We start from the raw sequence: 13,689 nt of genomic DNA, 5'->3' as shown, positions 1-13,689 counted from the left end.
GACAGCTGCCTGCTGGGGATGCTCCAGCTTGATAGCCTCCATTGAATGGGGTATTGGACTTGATGGTCTACAGAAGAACTTTCATATCTGTTATTCTGTGAGATCAGATCAACCTTCATTACAGTATCATTTGAAAATGTGCTGTGTGCGCAAGTGCCTTTAAATAGGGGTGAGTGGGCAAACAGGTAAGATTGCATATGGTCCACACAGGTAATTTTTTAAAAGTTTGCTCTCAATGTCTTTTGGAGGCATGGGGACATTTCCCCCCTTTCTTTTGTCTCCCTGGGCCATTTAAACCGAGGAAATCCTTTTTTTGTTAAACAGGAAATGACTTTTAGTTGTTAAAGGTAACAGTCCCTGCCTTGAATGTCCAGGAGTGGGAGCATGACAGTTTCCCCCTTACTCCTCTTGAGGGTATTGAGGGACAGCAATTGAGGGGTTACAGTTATTCAAGGTCTCTTCTGGTGGCCTAGTGTATACCCCTTCGCTTCCCACATTTCCCTTCTGTAGATGTCAACTTGATTATCAATTTTTACAAGGTATAGTCAGTATTCTAAATTAATAATGGATTGTGTAAATAGAATACCATGTATGTATTTTCTCAATTGAATGGTAGTTATATTGACAATATTTTTCTTTTTTAGGGAAGTTGATCAGGATTCTGATGGCCATATTAGCTACAAAGACTTTGAATTAGCAATGAACTATGGACAAGAAAATCTTTCAGCAATTTCACTTAAGTATGTTTTCCCATGAAAATATCAAAATATGTTCTCTTTAAGTTTTCCTAAGTTTGCACAGCATATTCCTACAGAAATTTTAAAAAAGAAATTAATTTACATGTGATACTATAAAAATTCATTGAATTTTCCATTGAACATACAGTGTTTTCTTGTGTGTGTGTGTGTACATATTAGTTTCCCCCCAATGTAGTCTAGTTTTCTATTTTTTATGTCTTCATGGTTTTCCTTTCTCTGATAATTGCATATGAAAGTGAGGAAAAGAAAAAATGTTAATAATAATATTTTCAGAATCTGATTACATCTAACTTAAAAATGGGGTCTTTACAATATTCTGTAAACAATTTGTTCATTTTATTCATTTATACCTTGTTTTACAAGCAACTTTCACAGCATCTTAGTGGAAGATTATAATATGGGTCCATGTTAGTAGCATTCTTTAGCAAATATATTTGTGTGCCATCTTTAATCTTATAGAATATTTAAAGCTCAAACTTCTGTACACTTACAAGGGAACAAGATCCATTGAAATCAGAAGGTCTGCTGATCTTGACTTTATTGTGTTTTCATTGCTGGTCTCACTGTGACAGAATTCCAATTAAAGGAAGGCAAAGGAGCCTTGCTAACAGTTTGAATGTTGGAATGGCAAAGCAATGTAATGTAATACCAGTGTTGGGAAAGAATAGTCCTCAACATATTGTTGGACTTCAACTCCCATCATCCTTTACCATTAGCTGAGAGGGATAGTAAGGCAAGAAAAATTCAGCAGGTTCAAAGTCAGATAAGACTATGCACAACTCCATATGAAGGCTCACATGTTGCTTCATTATCAAGAAAATCTCAGTCTGAGATCTAAAGAGGTTTTCAGCCTGAGTATTAAGGACGTTCCAGACATGCCTTAAATCCCAGGAGGAAGTGGGATATTTTATCCCAGTTCCTCCCAGGATTGAGGCCCTCCACCTCCCTCAAAGCCTGAGTTTTCCCAGTGGTTGTATGGCTACATGCCCTCCCGGATCAGCCAGAAGTTGACCCAGGAGAGCAGCCGGCCAGCCCCCCATTTAGCCCCAAATCTTAACAAAAACTCTGACAAAATCTCCTGGTGCATCAAATGATGCATTGGGAGGGGGGTGGTGGTAGGAGGGATCCCTCATGTACGTTTTGGGGCTAAATGAGAGGCTGGGAGGCGAGGGTGACCTTTTAGGAAGGTCTGGGTCTTTTGAGGTGTTTGGTTGATTTAGAGTAAACTGGAAAACCCCAGTTTACTTTGGATTCATCTGTGTTTACCTGATGTGTCGTTTTGATGCCTCGGGTAGAAGGGCCCTTAGATCCATTTCTGCTCCTTCCTTCCCCACTAGCCTTTGGCACTCTCTGTGTTGTATTTGCAGCCTTTACTCCTCTTTATTGTGTTATATATTCTGTTAATAATATTTGTACAATGTGTATGCAGTACCTGGAAGGATGAATGGTGGTTCAAACGAGTTAATAAAATAAATACACTCTTGCTTAACGCTAGCTTATTCTATCATGTTGTGATTTTTTTTTCCAGCTTTGTAAGAGTCTTATTATCTAAATAGCATCTCCAGCTCTCTTTGCCATATGAATTTAAGGTATCATTTGCCTACATTTCACAGAAGGTAGGGAAAAAAAATGAGAATTTGTTATAATCGAACTCATTTTAAACTGGATTCTGTTGTATGATGGTTCATTTCATTCTGTTTTGGACTGATATTGTTTACTGCCAACTCCCTTTTTGCAAGGCAGTATAAATTAAAATTAGTTCTTTGCTTACCTGTTCTCAAAAAGACAGCTGTGATTTAGACCTATATCAGCTTGACTTCAGGCCAGGAAACTGTACTGAAATGGTTTTGGTTGCCCTGACTTATCCATTCCAGCTGAAAGACGAGAGTGCTTTCTAACTCTCAAGCATTTTCAATATCATTGATCACGGTATCTGAATCAACTATCTGATATGAGTAGAAAGCACTGTGATACAGGAGTTTAGCTCTTATCAGTAATCCAGTCCTAGTCTCCTTCCAAACAGACCTTTAATGCAAGACCTGCCTCGCTTTTACTGGAGGCGTCCAAACAACATATCTGGTAAAAGCAAATTAATGTGGAGTAAACTGGGTTTTACCAGTTTACTCCGCATTAATTAAACATCTGGTAAGATTCAGATTTTAAGCTAAGGTCCGAATCTTACCAGCTGTAGGTCCTATGTGAATTGACTCTCGGGACCACGTCATACAATCTCAGGGGTCAATCTACACAGCCATCTCAGACTTTTGGGTTCCCTTCTCCCATCTCCTGATGCGCCGTTTCCTCAACTTAAGATGACTCTCCGGAAAGACTCTGTGACTACCAGGTCATGTCTGGTAAATTTTTGGGCCCAAATGTGTGGCTTGGGTTGGGGGCTGGATGGCATCCTGAGTCAACCTTTGATCTGGAATGCCATTCAGCCACCCCTTGAGGGAAAGCCTGGGATTTGGGTTGAGGGTGGGGACACAAAACCAAATGTGGAAGCGGGTTATTTTTACCCGTTTCTGCTTGGTTTTTCCTTATGCCTGGAAGCACCCCTAGAAGTGGCATCAGAGAACTTGTGTTCAATTCCATGACCATTAAGTTATCTGGTGTCACTGGGTTTTTTCTTGTCTCCCATTCTGTTCAGTATCTATATGAAGCGACTTGGTGAGATGGAGTTTGAAGTTGAGTGCCATTCCTATTTTGACAACACACAGCTGTACTATTCCTTGTGGCTGAGGTCAGCTGAAGTTTGGCAGATGCTGGACCAGAGTCTGGATACAGTAATGACCTGAATGAAAACCCACAAAACAGAATCTGATTAAGATAGGGGCATTGTGAATTGGTGATTGTTGGGTTCAAGAATCAGGTAAATCCCTGTATGACATTGCATTCCACTTCCTCAAGTTTGGAGAAAGGGAATGCTGGAGGTTCAGAAGGCTTAGGAAGAGAAAAAAAGAAAATAGAGCTTCTAAATTAGTTGTTTATCAGATGGCCTAGAAATAGCTCCATCTAGTTTGCCAACTATGTTATTTCCTGGACAGTGACAACTGCCACAATAGTCAAAGCACTGATAACCTCCCAATTCAACTATGGCAATGTACTCTACATGACATTTCCCTTTAAGATGACCTGGATGCTGCAGATAGTGCAAAGTGCAGCAGTTTGTTTCTAAACAGAACACCAGGTGAAAACCATAGAACACCAACTTTAAAGGAATTGAACTGACTAGCATTACACTTCCAGTTTGGCCTCAAGGTACTGGTGATAAAATGTAATCGCTAAGGACTTGGGATAACCGTACTCCCTCTGTCTGCCTCATCTAAGCCAGATCGGCAGGAAATCCTATCTTCTTTGTCCCATGAGTAGGGGCAATGGGAGGTCTTCTTTGTGGAAGTATCTCAGTGCTGGAATATCTCCTTCTTACAGGTGTGATTATTGCTGACATTTGAATTCTTCCAGTGGAATAAAGATGGTTCTTTATGAAAACCTTTGGAGACTAATTGATTTTATCTTCAGGTGTGTATGGTTTTAAATTGTGAAATGTTGTTCTAATGGTTTTAAACTGTCTTGCTAATTTTCTTAATAAATTTTTGCTGCCCTAAGATCTTTGAATATTGCTTGGGGTGTAAATAAATAAGTGTGGTAGCAGTGGGGTGAAAGTTACAGAATAGAAATCATATAGTTAGCAGCTGACTGTGGCACTGAAATTAATGAAATCAACCAGAATTTTTTAGGGAAGGTAATAGAGTCCCAAGCAATTTAAACATGTGGCCTAGTTTCTTTCTTTTTGTGACAAAGGGATACAGGTATGAGATATGAGAAGAAGTAAGCGTCAGCAGAACTGGGGAATATGCTACAAAATGATTCAGTAAAAGCACTTGGCATATTTCACAGTATAAATCTGGGAATACATACCACTTTATTGTTTTGAACATGATAAAATATCAGATTAGCAAATTAAGATATTTATGAAGTATTAATGGAACAACATGAAGAGTCTCTTGTCCCCACAAAAATGGTGGGTGGTGGGATTGGTCAAGAGATTAATTCACCTCAAAATGGATTGAAGAGAATATGTCCTTGATAAGAGAGCTTTATTCTGCTTGGTTAGCTGGGCAATTTCCTAGAATCATGGAGTTGGAAGGGACTATATGGGCCCTTTAGTCTATCTCCTTGCCATGCAAGATTACACCACTAATACAGTCCTGAAAAATGCCCATCCAACTGTGAAGGCATGCCTTCCTTTAAATATTCCTGGCCTTGTTTCGCAATTGAGACCAGAAACGAGGAGATTATAAATTACAGAAGTGTTATTACTGCGGCAGAAAACTAATGGTGCCCTCTGGGATTGCCAGGTACTACCCAGTACAAAGAAAAGGGAAGCAATTTATACAGGTTGCGCATTCCACATTAACATTCCTTCACCCCTCCCAATGCACTTCCAAGTTCCACCTTCTTTCCACCCCCAGCTCCACTCTCAGCTCTTGTCCCTCCTCTCACTCCACCTTCTCGCCTCACTGAGTATGCATGAGATTCTCAATGAAGTCATTGTTTCTCAGTTTGCAACTGCATTATCTTTTGGTTGCTTCTGCAGGCTGAAGCCTTGAAGGTCCACTCTGGGTTCCCCTGGGGGAGAAGAGCAGTATATAAATTAAATAAATAAATAAATAAATAAAGGTTCAGAGTGACCCATTGCTGTGGAAACCTAGCCCTCCCCACATTCCAGCATCTCTTTTCTCACCACCTCCTCTCCCATCTCTGTTGTGTTACTGAACCAGCATTTCAAAATGGCAGCTGGTACAGAAATTATCCTTCTAACAATTATTAAAAATTATAATTCAGTCAGGTACATCTTCACAACCTCTGTTGAAAGACCTCCAAAGATGAAAGGTCTATGATGAGACAATTTTGTTCAGGTCAAGTCAGATAAAAGATTTGTGAAGCCTTTCAGAGATTGTTGAATTGAAACTTCCAACAATAACAGCCAGATTACCAGTTATGAAACTTGCTCAATGTTGTAGTTCAACAATATTTGTGTAACAATTTTTGGCTTTATTGAAATTAAGGGATCTGGTATGTTTCAGGGATCAAATTGCTCTAGTTCAGTGGTTTTCAACCGGTGGGCCCTCAGATGTTTTGGCCTTCAACTCCCATAACTCCTAACAACTGGTAAACTGGCTGCGATTTCTGGGAGTTGCAGGCGAAAACACCCAGGGACCCACACGTTGAGAACCACTGCTCTAGATCATTTGTGTATTCATTTGCTGCTGGAGAAGAATTCTGCAAAGACTGTAGACTACTAAAAAGACAAATAAATGGATCACAGAGCAAATCAAACCTGAATTCTCCATAGAAACCAAGATGGCTAAACTGAGTCTGTTGTACTTTGGCCATATCAAGAGAAGACATGACTCACTAGAAAAGACAATAATGCTTGGTATGGTAATAATAATAATAATAATAATAATAATAATAATAATAATACTTTATTTATACCCCGCCACCATCTCCCCAACGGGGACTCGGGGCGGCTAACATGGGGTCACGCCCAGAGCAATACAATATAATACAATACAATATAAAACAGCATACCATAACACAATTAAAAGCAATACAATACATGATGATAGACATTACATCAAAAAAAAAACCCAGTAAAAACAGGGCAGGCCGCAAGAACACAAGAATAAAAACTCGAAGTGAGAGGGACAGAGGAGTACTCCACTGTGGACAGGGACACATGATAGTGGGGCAATCTAGAGGGTAGATGTTAAGGGGGGAGCAATACAGAAATATATAACAGAAATTACTCACCGAAAGCACAGCGGAAGAGCCATGTTTTCAAATCTTTCCTAAAAGCTAACAAAGTGGGAGCTTGCCTGATCTCGGTGGGTAGTGAGGTAGAAGGCAGTAAGAAAAAAGGAAAACCAAATTATAAGTGGATAGACTCAACAGGCATGCTAAAATCTTACAGACTCAAGCCATGGCTTCCTTGACTGAAGACAAAGTGACTTGGAGGTCTCTTACTCATAGGGTTGCCATAGGTCAAAGTTGACTTGAAAGCATTTAATGGCAAAGTATTGGCCTGTCGCTGAACATCAATGTTCACTAAGTGCTCCATTCAATATCCAGCATGATTCTCTTTCTCTTCTCTGAGAATCTGAAAAGATACTTGGGAAGGGTTTTTAACTATAATAGTCATAGAATCATAGAATCATAGAGTTGAAAGAGACCTCATGTGCCATCCAGTCCAACCCCCTGCCAAAAAGGAGGAAATTGCATTCAAAGCATCCCCAACAGATGGCCATCCAGTCTCTGCTTAAAAGCCTCCAAAGAAGGAGCCTCAACCACAATCCTGGGGAAAGAGTTCCACTGCCGAACAGCTCTCACAGTTCGGGAGTTCTTCCTGATGTTCAGGTGAAATCTCCTTTCCTGTAGTTTGAAGCCACTGTTCCACATCCTAGTCTCCAGGGCAGCAGAAGACAGGCTTTCTCCCTCCTTCCTATGACTTCCCCTCACATATTTATACATGGCTATCATGTCTCCTCTCACCCTTCTCTTCTGTAGGCTAAACATGCCCAGCTCTTTCAGCCACTCCTCATAGGGCTTGTTCTCCAGACCCTTGATCATTTTAGTCACCCTCCTCTGGACACATTCCAGCTTGTCAACATCTCCCTTCAATTGTAGCGCCTAGAATTGGACACAGGATTCCAGGTGTAGTCTGACCAAATGAAATGCAAAGATACAGAATGGGGGACGATGCCTGGCTCAACTGTGAAAAACATCTTGGAGTCCTCATGGACAAGTTAAAACAAGAGCCAACAATGTCATGCAACAAAGAAAAAAGCCAATGGGATTTTGGCCTGCGTAAAAAGGAACACAGTGTCTAGATCCAGGGAAGTCATGCTACCCCTCTATTCTGCCTTGGTCAATAGAATAGAGGGGAAGCATGACTTCCCTGGATCTAGACGCTATACTCCTATCTATGCAGGCCAAAATCCCATTGGCCTTTTTAGCTGCCGCATCACATTGCCTGCTCATGTTTAACTTGTTGTTTACAAGGACTCCAAAGTTTTTTTCACACGTACTGCTGTCGAACCAGGCGTCTCCCATTCTGTATCTTTGCATTTCATTTTTTCTACCTAAGTGAAGTATCTTGCATTTGTCCCTGTTGAACTTCATTTTATTAGTTTTGGCCCATCTCTCTAATCTATTAAGATTGTTTTGTATTCTGTTCCTGGTAGTCCATACCAACTTTTTTCTATGTCTATCGCTGACTGTTCAAGAATATGCTTGGCACACTCTGAAGAACAACAGTAGACCACTGTGGTATCACATGTTTCTGATAAATAATATGAAGAGAAGTCACACAATTTCCTATTTGAATATCCCAATGAACATGCCTGCTATTGGAGAGAATGAATCTTGGTTGAGATATTTTGGCAGGAGAATGTCATTGTTTACTGTAGTTATACTCTAAGAAGTATTCTTGCTTGACAGGTACTTAAAGCAAAGCTTCACAGCTCTTTACTCTTAAACGGGATGTGAAGTTTGACACCAAATGAAGATATTCAATGAAAAATGCCAACATTAAAGATTCAGAATATGTCATAAAGTTTCCATATTTAAACACAAATTGCCATGACATCGCATTGTTGTATTTCAATGTAACTCTGGTTCCAGAAAATTATTGTTACCTCCAGATATGAATGCATCACTTTTTACTGAAACGGTAGTCTGCCATCTCTCATTTGAATTAATTGCTTAAATTGTTTTTTACAGTACAGTTTTGGATATGGACCTTCCTGCGATGATTAATTTGCCCTACAACCACATTGCAATATTTTGCATTTTCAGCCCATATAACAGCTTTATGTCCAGTGGGAAAACATGATGGAGTGCCCTGACTTAGCTTCTGTCCACCCAAAACAAAAACACCCAGAACCCTAGGAAACATTCACCCAAATATGTAAAAGTAAGAATGCCAAGAAAAGGAAGACTCTCCAATGTAAGGCTATTCCATAAGCAAGAATGATTGAAACTCATGTTCATAAAAACTGATTTTCTAGAGCATTTCACTCATAGACTGAAAATACATTTTTATTTAAGCATAAAACTTTAATCTGTGGGGCTATCTGTTCTCCTTCTCCTTCAGTCTGCATTTCCTTAGCTGTGTTTTCCTAACAAGCCTCATACATTTCTGCTAAACAAGCTAGTTATAAAAGTTTATGTCCATTCTAGAAATAGTTCTTGATTAGAAGCATGCATGCATGATTGATAAATTTGATAATTTTTTTGACAAAATAGATTTTGCCAGCGGTATTATTGAACTGCATGGCTGCTTGTTGTTGCCGCCTTAAAGTCATTTCTGATTTATGGGGGCCCTAAGGCGATCCTATCATGGCGGTTTCTGAGGCTGTGAATGTGTGACTTGTCAAGGGTTACCCAAGTGGGTTTCCATGGCTGAGTGGGGATTCAAACCCTGGTTGCCAGAGTTGTAGTCTAGCACTCAGCCATACCTCATTGGCTTTCAGACTACACAGTACCAAAGTACACTTTAGAACCCTGCTCTACCACAGAAGGAATTACACTTCTACTGTCAAACAGAAAATTCAGTGGGGATGTGGACCCTACCCACATCTGAAGAAGGATTCAGTGCAGCACCCCAGACACACAACACAACAGTTTACCAACCACAGTGGGAGCATGATGGATCACTGGATTTATTTGATATATGGACATGTTCCTAACTGTGAGCCAAAATGAAAAGTGTTATGTAACAGAAAAAAACATTGACTGCAAGCTCATTACTTATTTGTTCAGTTTTCTTTTAGGTGAATTAACATGCTAGCACAAATGTAATTGGGCTTATTTTAAAACCCTCCTGATGATACTTTAGTTTGTCTTATGGGATTGCAGATAGAAAACTAGCATCTGGTGTTGTAGTCTGCTGGGGATTTGCACCATATTATAGGTAATAGCTGCACAGTAAGTAAACAAAATGAATAATTAAATGAGTATTAAGGTGGTCTGAATGATAACATTTTTTAAAAAAAATCTACAGAGGAACTAATGCTGTGTTTTGTTTTAAGCCATGTATTCTGGTTCTTATTTGAGAGCAAATCTTATTACCTATACAGATACAAGGCAGGATGTTATCTGTGCTGAAAACTTAAAATGAGATCAGTCAGAATAGTCAGCCTTATATTGCCAAGGAGATTGGAGCAGAGCTGGAGGAAGATGGGATTAGAACTGCAGGCAGTCCTCGGGGTGAGACAATAGGAAGTGAAAGTTATTATCATGGGGAAATAGGGTCTCTACTGAAACTTTCTCACCAATCCTTGTTTCCACAGCAAGCCAAAGTCCAGTTCTCACAGGAACAGAAAGTGAGGTGAAATCTTCTGAATGGGCACAGAGAGCAAAACAAACCCCACAGGTTGTTAACCCTCCCCCTATGCTATCCAAAACGTAAAAATCTATATTTTTGGCTGGAGTTCCACTTCAAAAATGTACTTGTTCCGACATACATACAAATTCAACTTAAGAACGATGTGTTGTCGAAGGCTTTCATGGCCGGGATCACAGGGTTGTTGTATGTCTTTCGGGCTGTGTGGCCATGTTCCAGAAGTATTCTCTCCTGACGTTTCGCCCACATCTATGGCAAGCATCCTTGGAGGATGCTTGCCATAGATGTGGGCGAAACGTCAGGAGATAATACTTCTGGAACATGGCCACACAGCCCGAAAGACATACAACAACCCTAAGAACAAACCTATCTTAGAAACTGCCTCACTGGAGAATTTATCACAGATTAGGAAGGATTTCCAATCTAAATTGTAAATGAAGTTACATCATTCTCAACTTGAATTCTACAGCCAAATTGCAGGTGGGCAACTACACTAGGCACAAGGGCCAATTTTCTATCTTTAGGTACCTTCCAGAAGCTTCATAGACTGGCTAAAAGCCCCCAAAAGAAAACTCGACATTTAAATAGAGTGCAGGATACCCATGAAATCTATTTAGAAGACGTCTGCTTTTGCGCTTTGCTACTCTGCTGCTGAATATGCATGCCCAGTGTCGAATACATCTCTCCACATTAAAACAGTGGATGTGGCTCTTAATGAGACATGCTGCATTATCACAGGATTTCTACATCCCACACTGCTGGAGAAATTGTACTGTTTAGCCAGCATTGCACCACCTGACATCCGCTGGGAAGTAGCAGCCAGCAATGAAAGGATCAAGGCATTGAGATCTCCAGCCCACCCCCTGTTCAGGTATCAGCCAGCATGCCAACGACTTAAATCAAGAAATAGTTTTCTGAGATCTACAGAAATTATCGCAGAAACACAACAGCAAGTGAGAGTCCAAAAGTGGCAGGCTAAAACCCAGAATCTCAATCAGTGGCTGATGCCGGATGACAGACTCCCTCCTGAGCACACAGAAGACTGATCGACTTGAAAAGAGCTGAACAGATATGTTGTGGCACCACGAGATGCAGAGCCAACCTTAGGAAATGGGTCTACAAAATGGAGTCCACAGCATGTGAGTGTGGATAAGAGCAAACCACAGACCACCTATTACAATGCAGTCTGAGCCCTGCCACATGCACAATGGAGGACTTTCTTACAGCAACACCAGAGGCACTCCAAGTGGCCAGCTATTGCTCAAAGGACATTTAGTATAATGCCAAGTTTTTTAAACTTTGTGTTTGCAAATACATTACAACTTGTACCCTCAGCTCACTTCTGACACAATAAATAAATACCCTGGAGTTTCCAGGAAATAAAATGTGGGTTCTGCCAAATCAGTGTGGCATTGAGGGACAAGATTTGCTGTTAGTTGATGGATGGAACATAATTTTTCATGTTAGGAGTGACTTGAGAAACTGAAAATCACTTCTGATGTGAGAGAATTTACCTTTAGCAAGGACATTGCCCAAGGGATGCCCAGATGCTTTACCATCCTGTGGGAGGCTACTCTCATGTCACTGCATGGGAAACTGGAGCTGACAGATGGGAGCTCACCCCGCTCCCCATATTCGAACCACTGATGTTTCGGTCAGCATTCCTGTCAGCACAAGGGTTTAACCCATTGCGCCACCAGGGGCTCCTGATGGGACAGATTGATGGGTGGCATCCTCCATCCAGCAATTGTGTTGTTGCCATTTTATATTTAACATTCAGAGTACAGTATGATTGTTCTGAGAAGTGGTTTTATGATATCATTTGTGCCTATGGAATCTCTCTTTCATTGACTGGAAAGAAAAGGGAAGCTCAAGGAATTACTGTGTTGAAGCTCTTCTGTATTTCCATTACAAGCTTGAAAATAACACAGCCGGTGCAACTGCAGGGTTGCCATGACCTTTGCCTGGGAGTCAACAACAACAACCACAGTGCCTTGTCCTTTGTTCACACTCAGAGGACAAAAGTTGTTTGCAGTTGAGGTGCTTTGCCATGACAAATCCTCGAAAAGAGTCAGCTGTGGTATGTTGGCTCTTCGGCTGGGCTTTACTCCTTAGCGGCATGGCAAGGTGAAGGAGGGCAGAAGCTGTTTGGGCTGTTTACTCCTCCTCCTCCACTTGAAAACCAGATGGATACATTCAACACCCTGTGTTCTTTGGAATAAATGCACATACACAAATGTGAAGAATAAATTATATGTGTTGGACCAGAGCCTGAATTTTGCTTCACTTACACAAAAGCCAGTCCAAAGTGTTGCATTAGGTGACTGAAACTGCTTAATACAAAACCCCTCATCCCCCAGTGAAATCCCTAATCTGCTACCATAGGATGGTAAAACATGTTCTGTATTGCATGTGTGTAAATGTATATGTCTCTGTGTGTTGGGAGACATCTAAAGCTCTCTCTCTCATGATTGCTCACTGGGGTGTGAAGGGAGAAAGGGGATTAGATGGGGAGGCTTCCAATGGGAGTTTAAGGTGGGCGACAGATGAATAATCAAGGTTATTGATTGATAGGCGTATGTATATCGGGAAGGGAAAATGCAGCCTTTTTATAATAATCTGAATTTGGATATGGGAAGTGTGTAGCTATCAATACAATTTATTTGGAGCAGGTGTGTCGCTAACAGGCTGAATCATCATTTAGTAATGTGACCATCAGAATCTGGATCAGCTTTCCTATAAGAGAAGAAACATTGTCAATATTTGTAACTACCATTCAATTAAAATTATGCAATGTATTTTCTCTGTATCATGCATTCTTATTTAGTGAAAACTAATGTTAAGCTGGCATCTAAAGTAAGATTGAGAGTAAAGTAACATTGAGAGAGAAGGCCCACTCTCTCGTTCCCACGAACCTGAAGATCTCAGGGCCCAGGCAGGTTTGTACAAGGGGATGCGGTCGGCCAAATAGCCAGGACCTAAACCGTCTAGGGCTTTAAAGATTATAATCAACACTTTGAATTGTGCCCAGAAACAGACTACAGACTTGCAGCCAGTAGAGCTGTTTCAACCCTGGGGGGGGGGGGGGGGGGGAGGGGAGGTTCAGCTAGAGTTAGCAACCTGGTTGCAGCTGTTTGGACCAGCTGCAGTTTCCAAGCACTCTTTAAAGGCAGCCCCACATAGAACGCATTACAGTAATCCAGATGGGATGTAACTAAAGCATGTACCACCATGGCCAGATCTGGCTTCCCAATGAACAGATGCAATTCGTGCACAAGTTTTAATTGTGCAAAGGCTCTCCTGGCTACCTCTGACACCTGGGCCTCCAAGTTCAGTGCTGGGTCCAGGAGGACCCCCAAACTGTGAATCTGTGTCTTCAGGGGGAACGTGACCCCATCCAGCACACACTGGCTTCTTATTCCCTTATCTGCCTTCCAACTTGCCAAGAGTATTTCTGTCTTGTCTGGATTAAGTTTCAATTTGTTTGCCCTCATCCAGTCCATTACTGATTACAGACACTAG

At 41.0% G+C, this 13,689-nt stretch overlaps 1 protein-coding gene across 6 annotated transcripts in view; it reads left to right on the top strand.

The window, feature by feature from the left end:
* The window catches only part of efcab11 (EF-hand calcium binding domain 11), a 93,066-nt gene that overhangs the window by 52,061 nt on the left and 27,316 nt on the right, over nt 1–13,689 (top strand). For 2 of the 6 annotated variants that reach the window (XM_062968400.1, XM_062968396.1), the window contains one exon: nt 645–2,252. The exons of 3 other annotated variants lie outside the window; for them this stretch is intronic. In XM_062968400.1, the coding sequence (XP_062824470.1) occupies nt 645–756 (112 nt within the window). In that variant the 3' untranslated portion in view covers nt 757–2,252. Of the gene's footprint in view, nt 1–644; nt 2,253–13,689 lie in introns of those variants that run through there. One more of the 6 variants, XM_062968399.1, reaches the window with a different exon arrangement.

The sequence above is a fragment of the Anolis carolinensis genome, chromosome 1 (assembly GCF_035594765.1).
Source record: "Anolis carolinensis isolate JA03-04 chromosome 1, rAnoCar3.1.pri, whole genome shotgun sequence".
Lineage (NCBI taxonomy): Eukaryota > Metazoa > Chordata > Lepidosauria > Squamata > Dactyloidae > Anolis > Anolis carolinensis.
The sequence above is the reverse complement of the archived record's forward strand: the minus strand, read 5'-3'. Positions and strand labels throughout refer to the sequence as shown.